The 18,537-nt window shown below is 38.1% G+C and overlaps 1 protein-coding gene across 1 annotated transcript; it reads left to right on the top strand.

The window, feature by feature from the left end:
• The first annotated feature begins 1,492 nt into the window (after positions 1-1,492).
• LOC117469846 (F-box/WD repeat-containing protein 7-like) lies at positions 1,493-18,023 on the top strand. Its single transcript, XM_034114302.1, has 9 exons — positions 1,493-1,691; positions 3,271-3,649; positions 11,512-11,661; positions 12,350-12,484; positions 13,180-13,326; positions 14,644-14,710; positions 15,112-15,255; positions 15,816-15,965; positions 16,145-18,023. Exons 2-9 carry the CDS (start codon positions 3,302-3,304, stop codon positions 16,276-16,278), a joined length of 1,275 nt encoding a protein of 424 aa, XP_033970193.1. The 5' UTR covers positions 1,493-1,691; positions 3,271-3,301; the 3' UTR covers positions 16,279-18,023.
• The last annotated feature ends 514 nt before the right edge of the window (positions 18,024-18,537 follow it).

Here is an 18,537-nt window from a genome sequence, read left to right as displayed (position 1 = left end):
TTTTGTGTATGTCAACAAAGCCACTTCTTCTGTCCTTGGTTACAAACACAAACACCAATAATGCTGCATAAATTATCCTTTTTATACAACAATTATTAAAAAACAACCAGCCACATAACCACTCATTTCTCCAGGGGAATATTAAGGAATGGAAATAAATGTCTGCATCCATAAATATATAATGAGATTTAAAACGTTTCTGGTGACTGAATCCCAGCTGTGTTTCGTCCTGATTAAAACCCCTTACTTTAACGTCTTAAACTTGGATTATGCACTTTTAACTTCACTAACCCAGATCAGAAATCTTTGTAAATGTGGCCTGATTTAAATAGTAAGCGTATTTTAATTAAATTAAAATGTTAAATCACTGAAAATCATGAAGGGGATATTTAATGTTCCTCCGACAGTGTCTGGGATAAGTGCCAAGTTTGTTTATATGATGATATTTGTATGTTTATGTTCCTATTTATGTACGTATGAAGCTGAAATATATATAAATATATCATCTATGTACTAATTAATAAAGTGTTATTCCTTAAACATGCTCTTTGTTTCTGTTCACCAGAGATCGTTTAAAAAAATTCTGATTTTGTTTTTGTTTACATATAATTCGATTATTAACACTGCATAATAAAGCCTTTTTTCTTCATGTAAAGATATCACAACGTTAAAACAAATCATATGTATATATAGAAAAGTAGTAAAAAATACTCAAGTACAAGTATTGTTGGTATTTGATTATTTTTCTATAAATCCTTTGACTGCTAATGTTCAAATATATTGAACTGGAGTAGAAGACGCCTAGCAACCAGCAGGGGGCGACATTGCGCAAATTATCTCCTTGCTGTGAATGACACACACACACACACATACACACACACACACACACACATACACACACACAAACACACGTAAACACAGACATACATACACACACACACACACACACACACACACGTACACACACATAAACACACGTACACACACACATGCATACACACACACACACACACACACACACACACACACACACACACACACACACACACATTGGTATTTTATTATGTTTCTATAAATCATTTACATGTAGGACTACTAACTGTGATTATTATTTTGGATTGAGTTCTTAAAACTAATAATAAAATATTAATTTTTAATATCTTATCGTGCCAGTATTCAAATTACTTCATTACAAATACAATTAGGATAATTGATGTGTATTATTTTGGGCATTAGTTAATAAAAATGACATGATATTAATAATTTCATTCATCATCCTGCGAGTATTTACATTTCCGAAATACAAATGAACTCAAAATAATTAACGTGTTTGATTCTTCATAACAACATTTTGTAGAATGAAATAAAACATGGACTACAAAAAGAAAACGTATATAAATCACCAAGGTGAGGGTGGGGGGGGGGGGGCGGGCGGTATGACGTCATCTGCGCGCGCCAAACAAAGCTCCATGTGCAACAGCGAAGAGGCGATTAGTTGAGTTTGAGTTTGTGATGAAAAAAGTTCAAAAACACAAACATAGAGAAGTGAAATTCAACATAAAGTCACTCAGTTGGATGTGAAACTGAAATATAGAAGCTAGCGGGAAGACATGCATTACAAAGACACGAGTATTCAGGAGTTTTAAAGTTTAAAGTCCGAGGAAACTGGAGATAAACAGTGTTTTGAAAAGGTGAGTTTGGTCTGTTGGACAACTTTGATGTCTTAATTAAGAATATGTTCCTCTGTTTGGGGAATTTCTGAAAGGTTAGGGGTCAACCGCTGAATAACGGGACACTTTGAACAGACATATTGTAAATAACACGGAGATACTGCAGAGTACTATACACAGAGGGAAATTAAGTATTTCGATCATTTACTTGAATACAAGTACTGTGAAAATATTCCACTGCCAGTACAAATCCTGTTTAAAGTAATTTACTGAACTATTAGCGTTTTGCTTTTTACTACATGAACTTTCTGTCAGTTTTAGTTACTTTTAAGTCCATTTTAACAGAGGTGGGAGAAGTACTTGAGTAAAAGTAGAAGTACTCAGATATTGTACTTGAGTAAAAGTAGAAGTAGTCAGATATTGTACTTGAGTAGAAGTAGAAGTACTCAGATATTGTACTTGAGTAAAAGTAGAAGTACTCAGATCTTGTACTTGAGTAAAAGTAGAAGTACTCAGATCTTGTACTTGAGTAAAAGTAGAAGTACTCAGATCTTGTACTTGAGTAAAAGTAGAAGTACTCAGATCTTGTACTTGAGTAAAAGTAGAAGTACTCAGATCTTGTACTTGAGTAAAAGTAGAAGTACTCAGATCTTGTACTTGAGTAAAAGTAGAAGTACTCAGATCTTGTACTTGAGTAAAAGTAGAAGTAGTCAGATATTGTACTTGAGTAGAAGTAGAAGTACTCAGATATTGTACTTGAGTAAAAGTAGAAGTACTCAGATCTTGTACTTGAGTAAAAGTAGAAGTACTCAGATCTTGTACTTGAGTAGAAGTAGAAGTACTCAGATCTTGTACTTGAGTAAAAGTAGAAGTACTCAGATCTTGTACTTGAGTAAAAGTAGAAGTACTCAGATCTTGTACTTGAGTAAAAGTAGAAGTACTCAGATCTTGTACTTGAGTAAAAGTAGAAGTAGTCAGATATTGTACTTGAGTAGAAGTAGAAGTACTCAGATATTGTACTTGAGTAAAAGTAGAAGTACTCAGATCTTGTACTTGAGTAAAAGTAGAAGTACTCAGGTCTTGTACTTGAGTAAAAGTAGAAGTACTCAGATCTTGTACTTGAGTAAAAGTAGAAGTACTCAGGTCTTGTACTTGAGTAAAAGTAGAAGTACTCAGATCTTGTACTTGAGTAAAAGTAGAAGTACTCAGATCTTGTACTTGAGTAAAAGTAGAAGTACTCAGATCTTGTACTTGAGTAGAAGTAGATGTACTCAGATCTTGTACTTGAGTAAAAGTAGAAGTACTCAGGTCTTGTACTTGAGTAAAAGTAGAAGTACTCAGATCTTGTACTTGAGTAAAAGTAGAAGTACTCAGGTCTTGTACTTGAGTAAAAGTAGAAGTACTCAGGTCTTGTACTTGAGTAAAAGTAGAAGTACTCAGATCTTGTACTTGAGTAAAAGTAGAAGTACCAGAGTGTAGGAATACTCTGTTACAGTAAAAGTCCTGCATTCAAAATGTTCCTCAAGTGAAAGTAGAAAAGTATTATCATCAAAATACAGTAAAAGTATTCATGTTTTGATATTGATCCTTTTGTTTTTAGGGATGCTTCTCTGATCAGCTGTGACGAACAAATGGACAACGAGCATCAAGAGAGGAGAGAAGAGGAAGAGGAGGAGATGATGAAGGCAGGCAAAGTAATAAATGGACACACTCCCATCTTCGCCTCCTCCTCCCTCACCTCCTTCCCTTTCCTCTCCTCCTCCTCTCTGTGCCGAGGAAGAGAGGAAGACGAAGAGGAGGTGAGCGTCGCCATCGTCACCATCGACGACGAGTCCTGTCCGTCAGAGCCGTTTGGACCCGCCCTCCTGGAGACGGCCAATCAGATCGCACGGATTGAGGGAGGGGGAGATAAGGAGGAAGAGGAAGAGGAGGAGAGAAACAGCGAGGAAGAGGAAATGACGTCACCATCTCCTCACCTGGTAAGTGTTGACAGTGAAGTAACTAAGTACATTGACTCGAGTTACCAAGTGAAGAGAGTTTGAGAGTTGACAGATCCTTCTACAACAAATTCTGCTTATACTGGACTCAAGTACAATTTTGAGGTACTTGTACTTTACTTGAGTATTTCCATTGTATGCTACTGTGTACTTCTACTTCTACCCCACTACAGTTCAGAGGTGAATGGTGTACTTTTACTCCACTACATGTATTTAATAACATACCTTTGTACATGTTTACCAACTACTGATGGTCTGCTCTGATTGGTCCACCGCTAAGAGATGTACAATGTGTTGGAGCGCTAGCCAATAGGAGCGCGAGTGTTCAATAGTGATGTCACTATGTTCAGGGAGTGAACAAAGGAGGTGTTTCAGGCAGGGGGAGAGTGGGTATTTGTATTTAACTAATTATATTTGTATATTATATTATTATTATTATTATATATATATATATTAAATACATCATTATATTATTGAATGTTCAAATATATTGAACTCGAGTAGAAGACTCCTAACAGCCAGCAGGGGGCGACATTGCACAAATGATCTCCTTACTGTGAATGACACACAAACACACACAAACACACACACACACACACACACACACTCACTCTCTCTCTCACTCTCACTCTCTCTCTCTCTCTCTCTCTCTCTCTCTCTCTCTCTCTCTCTCTCTCTCTCTCTCTCTCTCTCTCTCTCTCTCTTGCGTCAGTGTTGCATTGTGTGACCCATTTGTGTGTGTGACATTCAGGTACCAGCTGATGACGTGTGTGTGTGGGTCATTCAGGTGCCATTGTGTCTCCTGTATTGTCGTCTGTGTAAACACCAGCTGTGTGTGTGAGAGAAAGTGTGTGTGTGCTCCTTTTACTCTTAATAATGGAAATTCCTTATAATTATTTTTAACTGAGTTTTAATATATTTTCTTGCTTTAATGATTTTCATTCAAGCAAATACACATTTTCAAATAAGATACATTTAAAATATATATTTTCTTACTCGTCGTTTCACAGACGTGCTATAAATACACTACTCAGAAAAAGTTTAATTTACTTGTATTTTGTACATTAAATAACATTTACCCTCTTTTTATTTAATTAATTGTTATATTTTTATCGTATTTGCAGTTAATATTCTTCTAAAAAGATAAGAAAGTACTTTGTAGTAAAGTTGTGTACTTTATACTAGATGTATAACTACTAAAATGTGATAAGTACTTCGATATTCGTTCATAATAAGGTAGTATTCATTATTTAATATCCTGTCCTGCCAATATATTAAAATACTTAATACTTCAAATAAACCTCAAATTATTCATATTTTATATATTTACCATGTTTTTATCATCAAATGTTTTAGAGAATTCTTAAAAACTGGGCGTGTGTAACACACACACAGAGACACACAGACACACACACACACACACAGAGACACACAGACACACACAGAGACACACAGACACACACACACACACAGAGACAGACACACACACACACACACACACACATGCACAGACACAGACACACACACACACACACACACACACACACAGACACATGCACACACAGACACACACACACACACACACACACACACACACACACACACACACACATATATATATACACACAGAGACACACAGACACACACACACACACACACACACACACACACACACACACATATATATATACACACAGAGACACACAGACACACTCACTCACACACACACACACACACACACACACACACACACACACACACACACACACACACACACACACACACACACATTTGTATATATGGTTAAAGTTGTATTAAGTGACTGAAGTAGGCAACATAACTCTATATAATAGATCTCCTTTGGCTCCAGAGCTTCTCTTGGACAAATGGACTTAAACTCAAACTGTATATTGATATTCAATCTAATATCTAATATTCCATTCCTCACATACTGAAGTATATATAATATCCTGCTGTATATTCTGTGGTAAGGTGTGTGTGCAGGAATGTGCACAGTGAGCATTCCTCAGATTCCCCCATCGGGATCATGGGATATGAAGTCTCCTCCCATGGGAAATGTTAGCTTAAAACACACACACACACACTTACTTATATATATATATATATATCTATACACACACATATACACACACCGTGAGTCATACTTGTACAGAACCAGTACGACACATGATGGGAAACATTATGACTGTGGAGTTCTCTCTGCGACCACTAGAGTGCGAGTGTGTGTGTGTGTGTGTGTTTGCGCGCACGTGATTATAAAAACTAGGGCACTAATCTGGTTTTGCTCTGTGATCTAAGAGCATTTTATTGCTAGATTACTACACATATATGAGATTATATATACACACACACACACACACACACACACACACTGGTGCGAATAGAGGCACGCTGCAATGACTGGTATGTGGGCACACACACTTTTTATTTAATGGTATGTACACACCGTATAACCTTGTTTGTACACATTTTTTATAGTAGTAATATATAATACAATATATTGTATGTTATATTAAGCATTTAATACTATAATATATATATAACAGTCACGTTCTGGGACATTTGTATACTTTAATATTACATTTCTCTCTTTGAAATGAGCCATAGTGCATAATAATACATTTCAAATCAAATAAAGTCTTAATATTCAGTTTGTAATTGTGTGTGTGTGGTGTGTGGTGTGTGGTGTGTGTGTGTGTGTGTGTGTGTGTGTGTGTGTGTGTGTGTGTGTGGTGTGTGTGTGTGTGTGTGTGTGTGTGTGTGTGTGTGTGTGTGGTGTGTGTGTGTGTGTGTGTGTGTGTGTGTGTGTGTGTGTGTGTGTGTGTGTGTGTGTGTGTGTGTGTGTGTGTTGTGTGTGTGTGTGTGTGTGTGTGTGTGTGTGTGTGTGTGTGTGTGTGTGTGTGTGTGTGTGTGTGTGTGTGTGTGTGTGTGTGTGTGTGTGTGTGTGTGTGTGTGTGTGTGACGACCTCCAGGTCAATCAGCTGTGAGAAAGCAGCGACCTGCTCTCACCTCCTGCTGGGAAACGTTTCAATGAAGCTAAGCGTCCGTCTGGAATCTCAGGTCCTCCACTTTCTTCACACAGAGATATCTCAGCATGGGATGGATGTGAGATCAGTCTGGCGCTAGTTAGCTTATATTAGCATGCTAACATAAGCTAAGCTAAAATGGTGAACGTGGTAAAGATGAATCGTTTAAACGTGTTCGATATCTCAAACAAATACCTCGACTCTGGTTCGGGACCAAGTCCGTTTCAAATAAAAAATAAATTAAATCATTAAAGATTTGTTTTACTATTGTTAGCGTGACAGAGACTACGTAATGTTTATAGCTCAATCTGGCATAAATGTTCTCTTTGTGAGAGTATTTGATATATTTGCACGGTCCTTGTTCATTTAAAGTGGACCTATCATGCTATATTTGAATAATATAGTGTAGGACCATACCAATATAAGGCATATTTAGACTTTTTTCTTTTCAAAATACCAAACAGATCATGCATTTTAGCCATGCCTCATTTTGCTCAATTTGACATTTTTTAGCTCTGTTTTTGCAAGGGCAGATTCTGTGAGAACAGCACCACCTACAGGCCTGGCATATGTACTACAGCGTCTCCAGCGCTTTCGAACGGCAATGCCGTGGTTGTCTCCTCCTGATTGGTGGAGTTGGCCCAATAGCCGTAGCGCCACCGTCCTGACGTCAGGACAGTGTTCAAATCTGGATCAGTTTTTATCAGATCCGTTGCAGCCCCTTTTTTAGAGATTTGGGTATGGAGGAAAATAGAGAGGGTTGTGTTTTCTGACACTTGGTGAGTTCCCTGGAACACCGGGGACACATATTCATGTAGAAAAGATGTACAAAAGTGCATTTTGCATGATAGGTCCCCTTTAAATAATAATAATAACAATGTTTAGAAATTAATGTTAACATACAGTTTAAATTATTTGATATTTTAATTTTTTATATGTTCAGGTATCAGCTGCTTTTTGGCGGGTAATGACGCTCTAGATATCGGAACGTTCGTAAATTAAATACATTTTCAGAAAGACTCGTTAACGTCCCTCCCTCTCTGTAAGATTGGATTATTGATTATTGATCTCAGTGTGTCTGAGCCTCCGCTGGTAACATAAGAACTTGTATTTATCCCCGTGGGGAATCAGGCGTTTTTAGCAGCGACGGTCGGAGTGAAAAACAGGATTCACACAAGCGCCACAACACCAAGTCAAATTCCTCGTAACCTGCTGATTCTGATATATTATTATATATACACACACACACACACACACACACACACACACACACACACACACACACACACACACACACACCCACACACACACACACACACACACACACACACTCCCCCCGGCTCCTCCCCCCCCCTCACTAGGCATGTCTCTGCGTGTTCCTGTCGGTCCTGAAGCAGCCGCAGCTCGGACTCTTTCTCTCTGATCGATCCCTCTCAGATCATGGATTTTTGACGTCACGCAGTTTTTAATTCTCCTCCTGTCTGGATCCCGCGGATTTAATCTCTCTCTATAAATATATATATATATATATTTTTAGTATATATTTTAACGGGTGTTTTCCCTCGGAGGTTGTAGATCACCATGGGTTTCTACGGCACCCTGAAGCTCATCTTCTACAAAGTGAGTATATCGGTGTTTTTACCGGAGGGCTTCATGCGGGAAATGAAGGTTGTCAGGCGGCTTGTGCAGCACCGGGATGACGAGGCGTTTCTGTGTGTGTCGGTGTGTGTGTACGTGTGTACGTGTGTGTGTGGACCACTGCGGAACCGGCAGAAACACACGTTATCTGCATGTCTTCATTAACCCTCAACACGTCCTTTAACGCGTCTCAGAATGAAGCTTGAATGCTTATCTTGTGCATTTATTCATTTCTGCTCAGTGTCCTTTAACCGTTTTTGCTTTAGTGTGTAAATGGCATAGTGTGTAGTCTGACAAAACGGCTGTGAATCGCATTATTGAGGTAAAATCTAGTGTATTAAAGCAGCAAATACATGTGGTTAAAAGGTAATATGTACATATAAGGAACACATGAGGATCTAATGCTTATTAATCCTTTGAAATCAACATTGTTACCACCCTAATAAAGAGGTAACATATTGTACAGCTGCTGTGAACAGGAAAACAGAAAGAAATATAGTATAACATCTTGAAATCAGATAATCAGACACCATTGCTGCTTTAATATAGTGCATAAAATGAATAATATTAGTGTACATTTCATTTTTTTGGGCCTAAAACAGTAAGAAATGTCTGAAATAATTGTAAAATCCGGCCAAACTTTATTATCAATCACTTGTAGATCTTCATCGCTACAAAATACAAGATTTAAACCATAATAATTAGCATTTCCTGTCTCATTATACTATAAAAACACAAGTAAAAGAGGTATAATTCACTGTTCAGATCATTACAAAAAACATTTTTGGGTCAAATATTGGTGTAAATCTTGAGATTTCTTTAAAAACCTGACAATATTTGAGTAACTAATGCTTGTTCGTGTTCACTGCTAGAAGCCATTGGACTAAAACCTTATTAATCTCCATTTATGTCTCAATAAATTATGAAAACACAAGTAAAAGCGATATAACACACTGTACACCTCCTGTAAATTGTCTTTTTTTGGTCAAATATAGCATAAAATCTCTGTTACAGACTTGAAATCAGACATTATTTAAGTATCTAATAGTTGTTCATTTTTAAAGCTACAAACGACAAGATTAAATCCTTAGAAATTGGGATTCCTCGCTTTCCCCCCCCCCCGCCGTGAAATGACAGATTATAGATGGATATCTCTCAGTAAATCCTGTAACAATGACACATAGGTCGCAATGAGGTCACGTGTTATCCCAGTCATTACAGTAATGGTGTGCAGATGCTCAAAATGTACACAAATGTCACCATTATTTACCTTTGAACAGACTAGAGTCCCCCTATAGTGACCGCTGTAGTTCACTATAGGAGTCTCACAGAGGTTTCACTTTAAAACACACATGTCGTACATCAAAGCGCTTTTGATTTTAACAGTAAGCAGATTTCTGTTTTAGCCTGAAGTGAAGTTTTTCTTTTTCAAGCTTAATGAAATCCACTTGGACATCTGTTATGAAAAAACAAAACAGCGACATGTGGGGGTTAAAAGTCAGAAATGAAAAGCAGATTATGAGGTTACATCTGCCCTCAGACTCCCAAATATTCACTGTTTATCGCTGGTATTTTACTCTGAGAAGAGGCTGATAATGCAGAGTTATGATGCATCCACACACACACTGTACTGTACCATGCACGAGTGTTTTTTTGGGGCTTTAATAACAAAGTCAGACGCTCATCTTTTTGTCATACTAACACTTGACTTTTGTTGCCTTTATACATATATATATATATATATGCCGTGTGTACATTGCATACATGTGGTGTATGAAACAGCAGGACACGATGAAAAGAGTCAAATCAAACTGAAGTATCTGTTGCTTGTCCATCTTCACGACTATAACCCATAGGTCTCAAACGTTATTCATTCGCATGTTAGGCCTCATTATGGTTTGAAAGCCCCCATAAAAGAGCATGTGAAATGCATTTGTTTTGGTCAGATATATAATGTATTTCCCCTGGTATTATTGATGCATTTCGGGCAGAAGAAACGTAGTGAGAAACAACTTCATTTTGTCATTTCCTTACACCAATTTTCACAGTAAATGAATTAAAATAATGGATGCATTTTAGAAACGTAGTGAGATACTTTCCTCTTACAAAACATCATCTGCGTGCTTCCTTACAACATTTCTGCTTTAATATAGTGTTTAAATGAGGAATATTGCTTAGTGAAATGCCAGTGTTGTGTAGTCTCTACGTAACAGTATTCAGCTTTATGTTAGCAAAACATATCAGTTATTTTGATATAGAAAATAACTGAAGGTTAGAAAGCTTAAAAAAAAACAATTTCTCGAAGACATTTCGTCATAAGGAGTTCAATATTCTGATATATCGTTATCGTGTGTTTTGAAGGCTGCATTACAGTAAAGTTAAAAACATTTTTAATTTAGCAGGCTCGTAGCTTTCCTAATTGCCTACGATATTTTCCCAATATCTAATTATTTGGCCTAAATTGTTGAGATATTGGAATTTATATAGCCCTAGTTTGAACTACAGACTGTTTACTGTTGCTAACTGATGCTAACTGCTTCTAACTGATGCTAACTGCTTCTAACTGATGCTAACTGCTTCTAACTGCTTCTAACTGATGCTAACTGCTTCTAACTGATGCTAACTGCTTCTAACTGATGCTAACTGATGCTAACTGCTTCTAACTGATGCTAACTGCTGCTAACTGCTGCTAACTGCTTCTAACTGATGCTAACTGCTTCTAACTGATGCTAACTGCTTCTAACTGCTTCTAACTGCTTCTAACTGCTTCTAACTGATGCTTACTGTTGCTAACTGCTTCTAACTGCTTCTAACTGCTTCTAACTGCTTCTAACTGATGCTAACTGATGCTAACTGATGCTAACTGCTTCTAACTGATGCTAACTGATGCTAACTGCTTCTAACTGCTTCTAACTGCTTCTAACTGATGCTAACTTCTTCTAACTGCTTCTAACTGCTTCTAACTGATGCTAACTGCTTCTAACTGACGCTAACTGCTTCTAGCTGACGCTAACTGATGCTTAACTGATGCTAACTAATCTTAACTGATGCTGACTGATGCTGACTGATGCTAACCTCTTCGTCCCTCTCTTAACTGATGCTTAACTGATGCTTAACTGATGCTTAACTGATGCTAACTGATGCTAACGTCTTCGCCCCTCTCTTCCCAGTCCGGCCTCTCTGGTCCAGGCCACCACTCCCACCACATTTGGGGACCTGAGGCTGGCCAATGGGCTTTCAGCTCAGCGGCGGCGCGTCACCTCGGGACCTCCACCCTCCGGCCTGCAGGACTGGCTCCACATCTTCCAGGTTAGTGCTCATTTTATTTGGTATATTAAGATAGCTAAACCCATCCTACGAAACCAGTTAATCCAACCAGTAGTGCTGTTACTTCCCAACATGCTAACTAGCTTCCTAACTTTTGTCAAACCGGCTAAGAATAGGCGATACATTCATATCAGTATGTAGTGTCTCTACTTTACATCAAATGTTTTCCAACATTGTGCAGCCATTATTTTTTAACATTAGCAGGATTGTAGGATTTCTTGACTAAAACGAATTAATACATACAATTCTGAATAAAAAGACGTTGTGATCGTGATTTACATTTTGGACGTAGTTATTAAGCCCTGAAAATAAATCACATGCAAAAATATGAATAAATAATACATTTTTAACTGTGGCGGGAAACACCACATACTTGTTCTACTAGTGTAGTTGTGTGGGAAGAAGCTACACACACACACACACACACACACACACACACACACACACACACACACACACACACACACACACACACACTATGTTCATTAGCTGTGTGTGTGTGTGTGTGTGTGAATATCTTCCGCTGGCTGCACGTAAACACAGATTAGAGTAGAGCTGCCCCCGAGCTCTTCTTATGTAACTGATGAAAAAAACATTCATTCACACACTTTGAAATACAGACGTCCAACCTCTTCCTCCTCCTCCTCTTCCTCCTCCTCCTCTTCCTCAGGCGTGGAGTGGTCCTGAGCGTCTCTTGGCTCTGGATGAGTTGATTGACAGGTGTGAAACAGGCCAGGTGAAGCACATGATGCAGGTGATCGAGCCTCAGTTCCAGAGAGACTTCATCTCCCTTCTGCCCAAAGAGGTGAAAACACAAATACTGATTTTTTTTTCAGATACTCTCCACATATCTTCTGAGATTTTTGGGATATTTTATTCACAAACAAATGTTTTTTTCTGACATTTTATTTGATAATTTTCCATTTAGTTTTTAATTATTTTCTTCAGATATTTTTCCACAAATTTCGGGATATTTTTCCATATTTTCCAGAATTTATTCACATATTTAAGAATATTTTTCACAATGTTTTTCATACCAGCAAATATGTAGAAAGGTATTTAAATAGACCCATAGACTGAAGTAGAGTATACACATTTGTTTCTGCTACTATCTGTTAGGAGTCAATAGTTTCTTTGCTTTTTGATGAGTGATTTTTCTGCAACAAAAGTGAGTTTTAGTGTAAAATCAATACAAAAATTGGGTCAATTTAAATACCACTTCTTGCATTTCTACATAATGTGTAGAATATGCAGGTATGGTGTTAAATATGGGAATACAGTCTGGAAAATTTGAAAATCTATCCCGAATATTGCTGAAAATATGTGGAAATATATCTGAAAAATTCATTAAAAACAAATGTAAAATAATTGGAATAATTAAATAAAAATGCCTGAATTTATGTGAAAATTCCCCCAAAAATAAGTGAAAAAAGGTATGATATGTATTTATTGCTGTATTAAATGTGTGTGTGTGTGTGTGTGTGTGTGTGTGTGTTGCAGTTGGCGCTGTACGTGCTCACCTTCCTGGCTCCTAAAGACCTGCTGCAGGCGGCTCAGACCTGCAGATACTGGAGGATCCTAGCTGAAGATAATCTGCTGTGGAGAGAGAAGTGCAGAGAAGAAGGTACTTTAAAGAGTCCTGATGATGTTCAGGTGTATATCAGTGTATAGTGTCTCTACTTTAAAGAGTCCTCTCCTGCTGATGTTCAGGTGTATATCAGTATGTAGTGTCTCTACTTTAAAGAGTCCTCTCCTGCTGATGTTCAGGTGTATATCAGTATGTAGAGTCTCTACTTTAAAGAGTCCTCTCCTGCTGATGTTCAGGTGTATATCAGTATGTAGTGTCTCTACTTTAAAGAGTCCTCTCCTGCTGATGTTCAGGTGTATATCAGTATGTAGTGTCTCTACTTTAAAGAGTCCTCTCCTGCTGATGTTCAGGTGTATATCAGTATGTAGTGTCTCTACTTTAAAGAGTCCTCTCCTGCTGATGTTCAGGTGTATATCAGTATGTAGTGTCTCTACTTTAAAGAGTCCTCTCCTGCTGATGTTCAGGTGTATATCAGTATGTAGTGTCTCTACTTTAAAGAGTCCTCTCCTGCTGATGTTCAGGTGTATATCAGTATGTAGTGTCTCTACTTTAAAGAGTCCTCTCCTGCTGATGTTCAGGTGTATATCAGTATGTAGTGTCTCTACTTTAAAGAGTCCTCTCCTGCTGATGTTCAGGTGTATATCAGTATGTAGTGTCTCTACTTTAAAGAGTCCTCTCCTGCTGATGTTCAGGTGTATATCAGTATGTAGTGGCTCTACTTTAAAGAGTCCTCTCCTGCTGATGTTCAGGTGTATATCAGTATGTAGTGTCTCTACTTTAAAGAGTCCTCTCCTGCTGATGTTCAGGTGTATTCAGTATGTAGTGTCTCTACTTTAAAGAGTCCTCTCCTGTTGATGTTCAGGTGTATATCAGTATGTAGTGTCTCTACTTTAAAGAGTCCTCTCCTGCTGATGTTCAGGTGTATATCAGTATGTAGTGTCTCTACTTTAAAGAGTCCCCTCCTCCTCCTCACTCTCTCTGGTAGCGTTTTGCTTTGGCACATATTTAAAGAGAATCGCTTGTGAGAACACACTGTGTGTGTGTGTGTGTGTGTGTGTGTGTGTGTGTGTGTGTGTGTGTGTGTGTGTGTGTGTGTGTGTGTGTGTGTGTGTGTGTGTGTGTGTGTGTGTGTGTGTGTGTGTGTGGTGTGTGTGTGTGTGTGTGTGTGTGTGTGTGTGTGTGTGTGTGTGTGTGTGTGTGTGTGTGTGTGTGTGTGTGTGTGTGTGTGTGTGTGTGTGTGTGTGTGTGTGTGTGTGTGTGTGTGTGTGTGTGTGTGTGTGTGTGTGTGTGTGTGTGTGTGTGTGTGTGTGTGTGTGTGTGTGTGTGTGTGTGTGTCGTGTGCGCGCTGATTATTGTATTTACTCTCCTCTGTGCAGTTTGACGGTGCGTTCGTGGTCAGCGGCTCGTTGGACACCTCCATCAGAGTCTGGGACGCAGAGACCGGTAAGATAAGAAGTACTTTATTGATCCCAATTTGGGAAATGTTTGCGTAACAGAAAATACAATAATTTACCTGTATTTATTTAATGTGTATTTTTTATTATTTAACTGTATTTATTATAATTATATCGTATTTATCATTATAATTAATATAAGTGTATTTATTATATTTATTAGTTTATTTATTATAATTAATCAAAATGTAATAATTATAATTAAAGTGTATTTATTATAATATAATTAAAGTATATACATCATTATTAAGTTAAATTATTAAGTGTTTTAATAATAATTCAAGTGTATTAATAATATATCAAAGTGTATTTGTTATGATTAAAGTGTATTATTTAAAGTGTATTCATAATATTTAAAGTGTATTAATAACGGCGTCTCCATGGTTACAGGTGGCTGTGTGCACACCCTCACTGGTCACCAGTCCCTCACCAGTGGGATGGAGCTCCGGGAAAACATCCTGGTTTCTGGGAACGCCGACTCCACGGTCCGAGTGTGGGACATCCAGAGCGGAAAGTGTCTGCACACCCTGCAAGGTGAGGACTCTTTAAAGAGGAGACACGACATACTGATATACACCTGACACCTGAACATCAGCAGGAGAGGACTCTTTAAAGTAGAGACACTACATACTGATATACACCTGAACATCAGCAGGAGAGGACTCTTTAAAGTAGAGACACTACATACTGATATACACCTGAACATCAGCAGGAGAGGACTCTTTAAAGTAGAGACACTACATACTGATATACACCTGAACATCAGCAGGAGAGAACTCTTTAAAGTAGAGACACTACATACTGATATACACCTGAACATCAGCAGGAGAGAACTCTTTAAAGTAGAGACACTACATACTGATATACACCTGAACATCAGCAGGAGAGAACTCTTTAAAGTAGAGACACTACATACTGATATACACCTGAACATCAGCAGGAGAGAACTCTTTAAAGTAGAGACACTACATACTGATATACACCTGAACATCAGCAGGAGAGGACTCTTTAAAGTAGAGACACACGGAGTTTAACCTATATTAAAGTATCATTTCCTAACTTCTGTGATCTAAACGTTCTGGTGTTGCGTTCAGGTCCCAATAAGCACCAGTCGGCGGTGACGTGTCTCCAGTTCTGCAGAGGACTGGTTCTGTCCAGTTCTGACGACGGTACGGTGAAACTTTGGGACCTGAAGACGGGCTCCTGGGTCCGAGACGTGGTGACGCTGCAGAGCCGAGGAGCAGGTCAGAAAACATGCAGTATTAATATACTTTAAGTATTTATGTGCAGGAGAATCTCCCGTAGTCATTTGGTAGTTTTAGGGCATTTTCCAACCACTTTAAAAAATATATTTGTGTAATTTCTTAAGACAAGTGTTATTTCCGCCTCTCTTTGGGTCTAAACTCTTTTTATTCCCCCACAGGAGGCGTGGTGTGGAGGATCCGAGCATCCGACACTCGTCTGGTTTGTGCCGCCGGCAGCCGGAACGGCACCGAAGAAACCAAGCTGCTCGTCCTCGACTTCGATCTGGACGACCGCACGACGGAAGAGGAGTGAGGAGGAATATTTGTTGTGAACCAAAAGTCCCACGGACAGGTATGAATGTCACCTGGAAGGGATTTCAACGCCGTGGATGTATCCTAAACGAGGCGACAGATGAATGTTTTTGACGCTTTACGGAAATGGATTTTTACTGAATGTAAACGACGGACAGATGGAACGTTGACTTTTATCGTTTTTGCTGCTGAACCAACGACAAACTCAACGACGGAGATGAAAGACAACATGAACCAAATCCTGGAGACGGAGCAACTTCCAGAGGCAGACGGGGAACCGCTGAAGATCAAGGAACATCTGATTGCTCGTTTACGTCCATTTGAATAATGCGGGAACAGAGGGTGCAAGTCCAGCTTCAAGGGGAGCTGGAGTTGAAGTGAAACGCTCTAAACTGTGATGGAAACGTTACATCAGATTTTCTGTTTCCGAAGCACCGTCACATTTTGCTTTAATGCGTAAAACAACTTCTCCACTTCAGCCGAGCTTAAAATAACTTTATTGCCATATTTCAGGTTCTTTTTGAAGGCGTTTCCTCTCCTTTTTGTCAGGCATGATGTCAAGAAAATGCACATGAAAAGCCGAGTGGAAACACAGCGTTAGTTTCATCTCGTCTCCGTTGCCTCGAAGTTCCCTGAGTCCTGTAATATATGTTTGTTAAATTGATAATCAGAGCCTTACATCTGCAAAACAAACCTTTGATTGAAGCTCGACAGACGCCTGAGTTCAGAGTAAAAGAGATTATTTAGAAACACTCGGAGCTGAGAAACCTCACAGATTCACGCTGTAGTTTCCTGCCAAAAACAAAAGGGAAATGCAGAAAATGAACTATATTTGAACGTTATTGGTTCAAACAGATCTTAAAAAACTGCTTTATTTGACAATATTTGACCGATTTTGACCATAATTATACATCTAGAGAAAGCCTGTGGAAGCAGAGAAAGGTGATTTACCTGTTCACTTCATTATGAAATGTATTTGATTCACTTTGAGGTGAAAGGGAGGCAAGGAGAAGCCGTTTAATCCCAAATGTGTTTCATTATTTACTTTATTTGGAGAAAAAAACACTGAATTTATGCATTTTTAAATGTTGGGTGATCCAATTAAGCAATGAAAACAAAAGAAAGTTGGGGTTTTTATTGAATATATATTACGTTGTCCTTTCTGTGCTCCCATAGGATTTTAGATGGATTTGTTTAAGGGTATTTTTCCCACTTAATTCTCAAAGGATCCCAAAAAATAAGCAATTTTTTGGGACGTATTTGGTCAAAAAGTGGCTCGAAATCCCCCCCAAAAACTCTGAACAAATATATATAATCAGTTAAAAATGAAACTCTACAACCATTAAAAATGCAGGAAAAAACGTATATTTTTTTGCATTTCTTTAAGGTTATATTTCACAGTATTAAATACAATATATATATTTTTAAACCCAAATCTTTAAAGGCTTATTTCACACTCTCTTTTCCTCGGTTTATAACATATTTAAATATTAAATAAAATATTTCTCCCCTGATAACCAGACATTAAATCTGCCAGGCAACACCTCTAAGCCAATGAGAGCAGAGCGGGTGGTTGTTCCCCCCGGCAACAGGTGGTGATTTTCTTTGAGAAGTGAGGCTCATCCTGTACATTACTGTAAATAAAAGATGTAAATATCCAGCTTTTTATAAGAAGAACAGAACATATTGTGGAGAGAGGAAGGCGGGATGAATGTGGATCAATAAAGATGATTTTATTAAAAAAGATTACTTGTTTGTTTTCAATTTTCATCCATTAAAGATATTAAATAAGAGCATTAAGCATTGAACAATGTGTCCTATTTATTTTGAGATTTTTTGAATGTATTTTCTGCATTGGGTTATTTTCTGGGTAGGAAGGTTGGTTGGTTAGTGGGTAGGAAGGTAGGAAGGGAAGTAGTGAGGGAGGGAGGTTGGTTGGTTGGTAGGAAAGAAGGTAGGTAGGAAGGTAGGAAGGTAGGGAGGGAGGGAGGGAGGGAGGAAGGTTGGTAGTTAGGAAAGAGGGAAGGAAGGAATCTTCTGCATTGGGTTATTTTCTGTTAAATAATTTAACTACATTTTTGTATTTATTTTTAATCATTTTAAGACTTAAACTAATAATTTCTTTAGATATTTCTGAATTGGGTACTTTAATGCTTAACACTTTAAGTAGCTTCCTTTTTCATTTTGTATAAAACCTACTTTTACTCAAGTAACCATTTGAATGCAGGACGTTGCGTCTGTGTGTCTGACTCCCTCTAGT

The sequence above is a fragment of the Trematomus bernacchii genome, unplaced genomic scaffold (genome assembly GCF_902827165.1).
Source record: "Trematomus bernacchii unplaced genomic scaffold, fTreBer1.1, whole genome shotgun sequence".
Taxonomy (NCBI): domain Eukaryota; kingdom Metazoa; phylum Chordata; class Actinopteri; order Perciformes; family Nototheniidae; genus Trematomus; species Trematomus bernacchii.
The sequence above is the reverse complement of the archived record's forward strand: the minus strand, read 5'-3'. Positions and strand labels throughout refer to the sequence as shown.

Bases quoted from the DNA above. Each gene is read 5' to 3' on its own strand.
- LOC117469846 (XM_034114302.1), top strand. From the start codon at position 3,302: ATGGACAACGAGCATCAAGAGAGGAGAGAAGAGGAAGAGGAGGAGATG. The intron at 15,256-15,815 runs GTGAGGACTCTT...TGTTGCGTTCAG, and splicing joins GTGTCTGCACACCCTGCAAG to GTCCCAATAAGCACCAGTCG. The intron at 15,966-16,144 runs GTCAGAAAACAT...ATTCCCCCACAG, and splicing joins GCTGCAGAGCCGAGGAGCAG to GAGGCGTGGTGTGGAGGATC.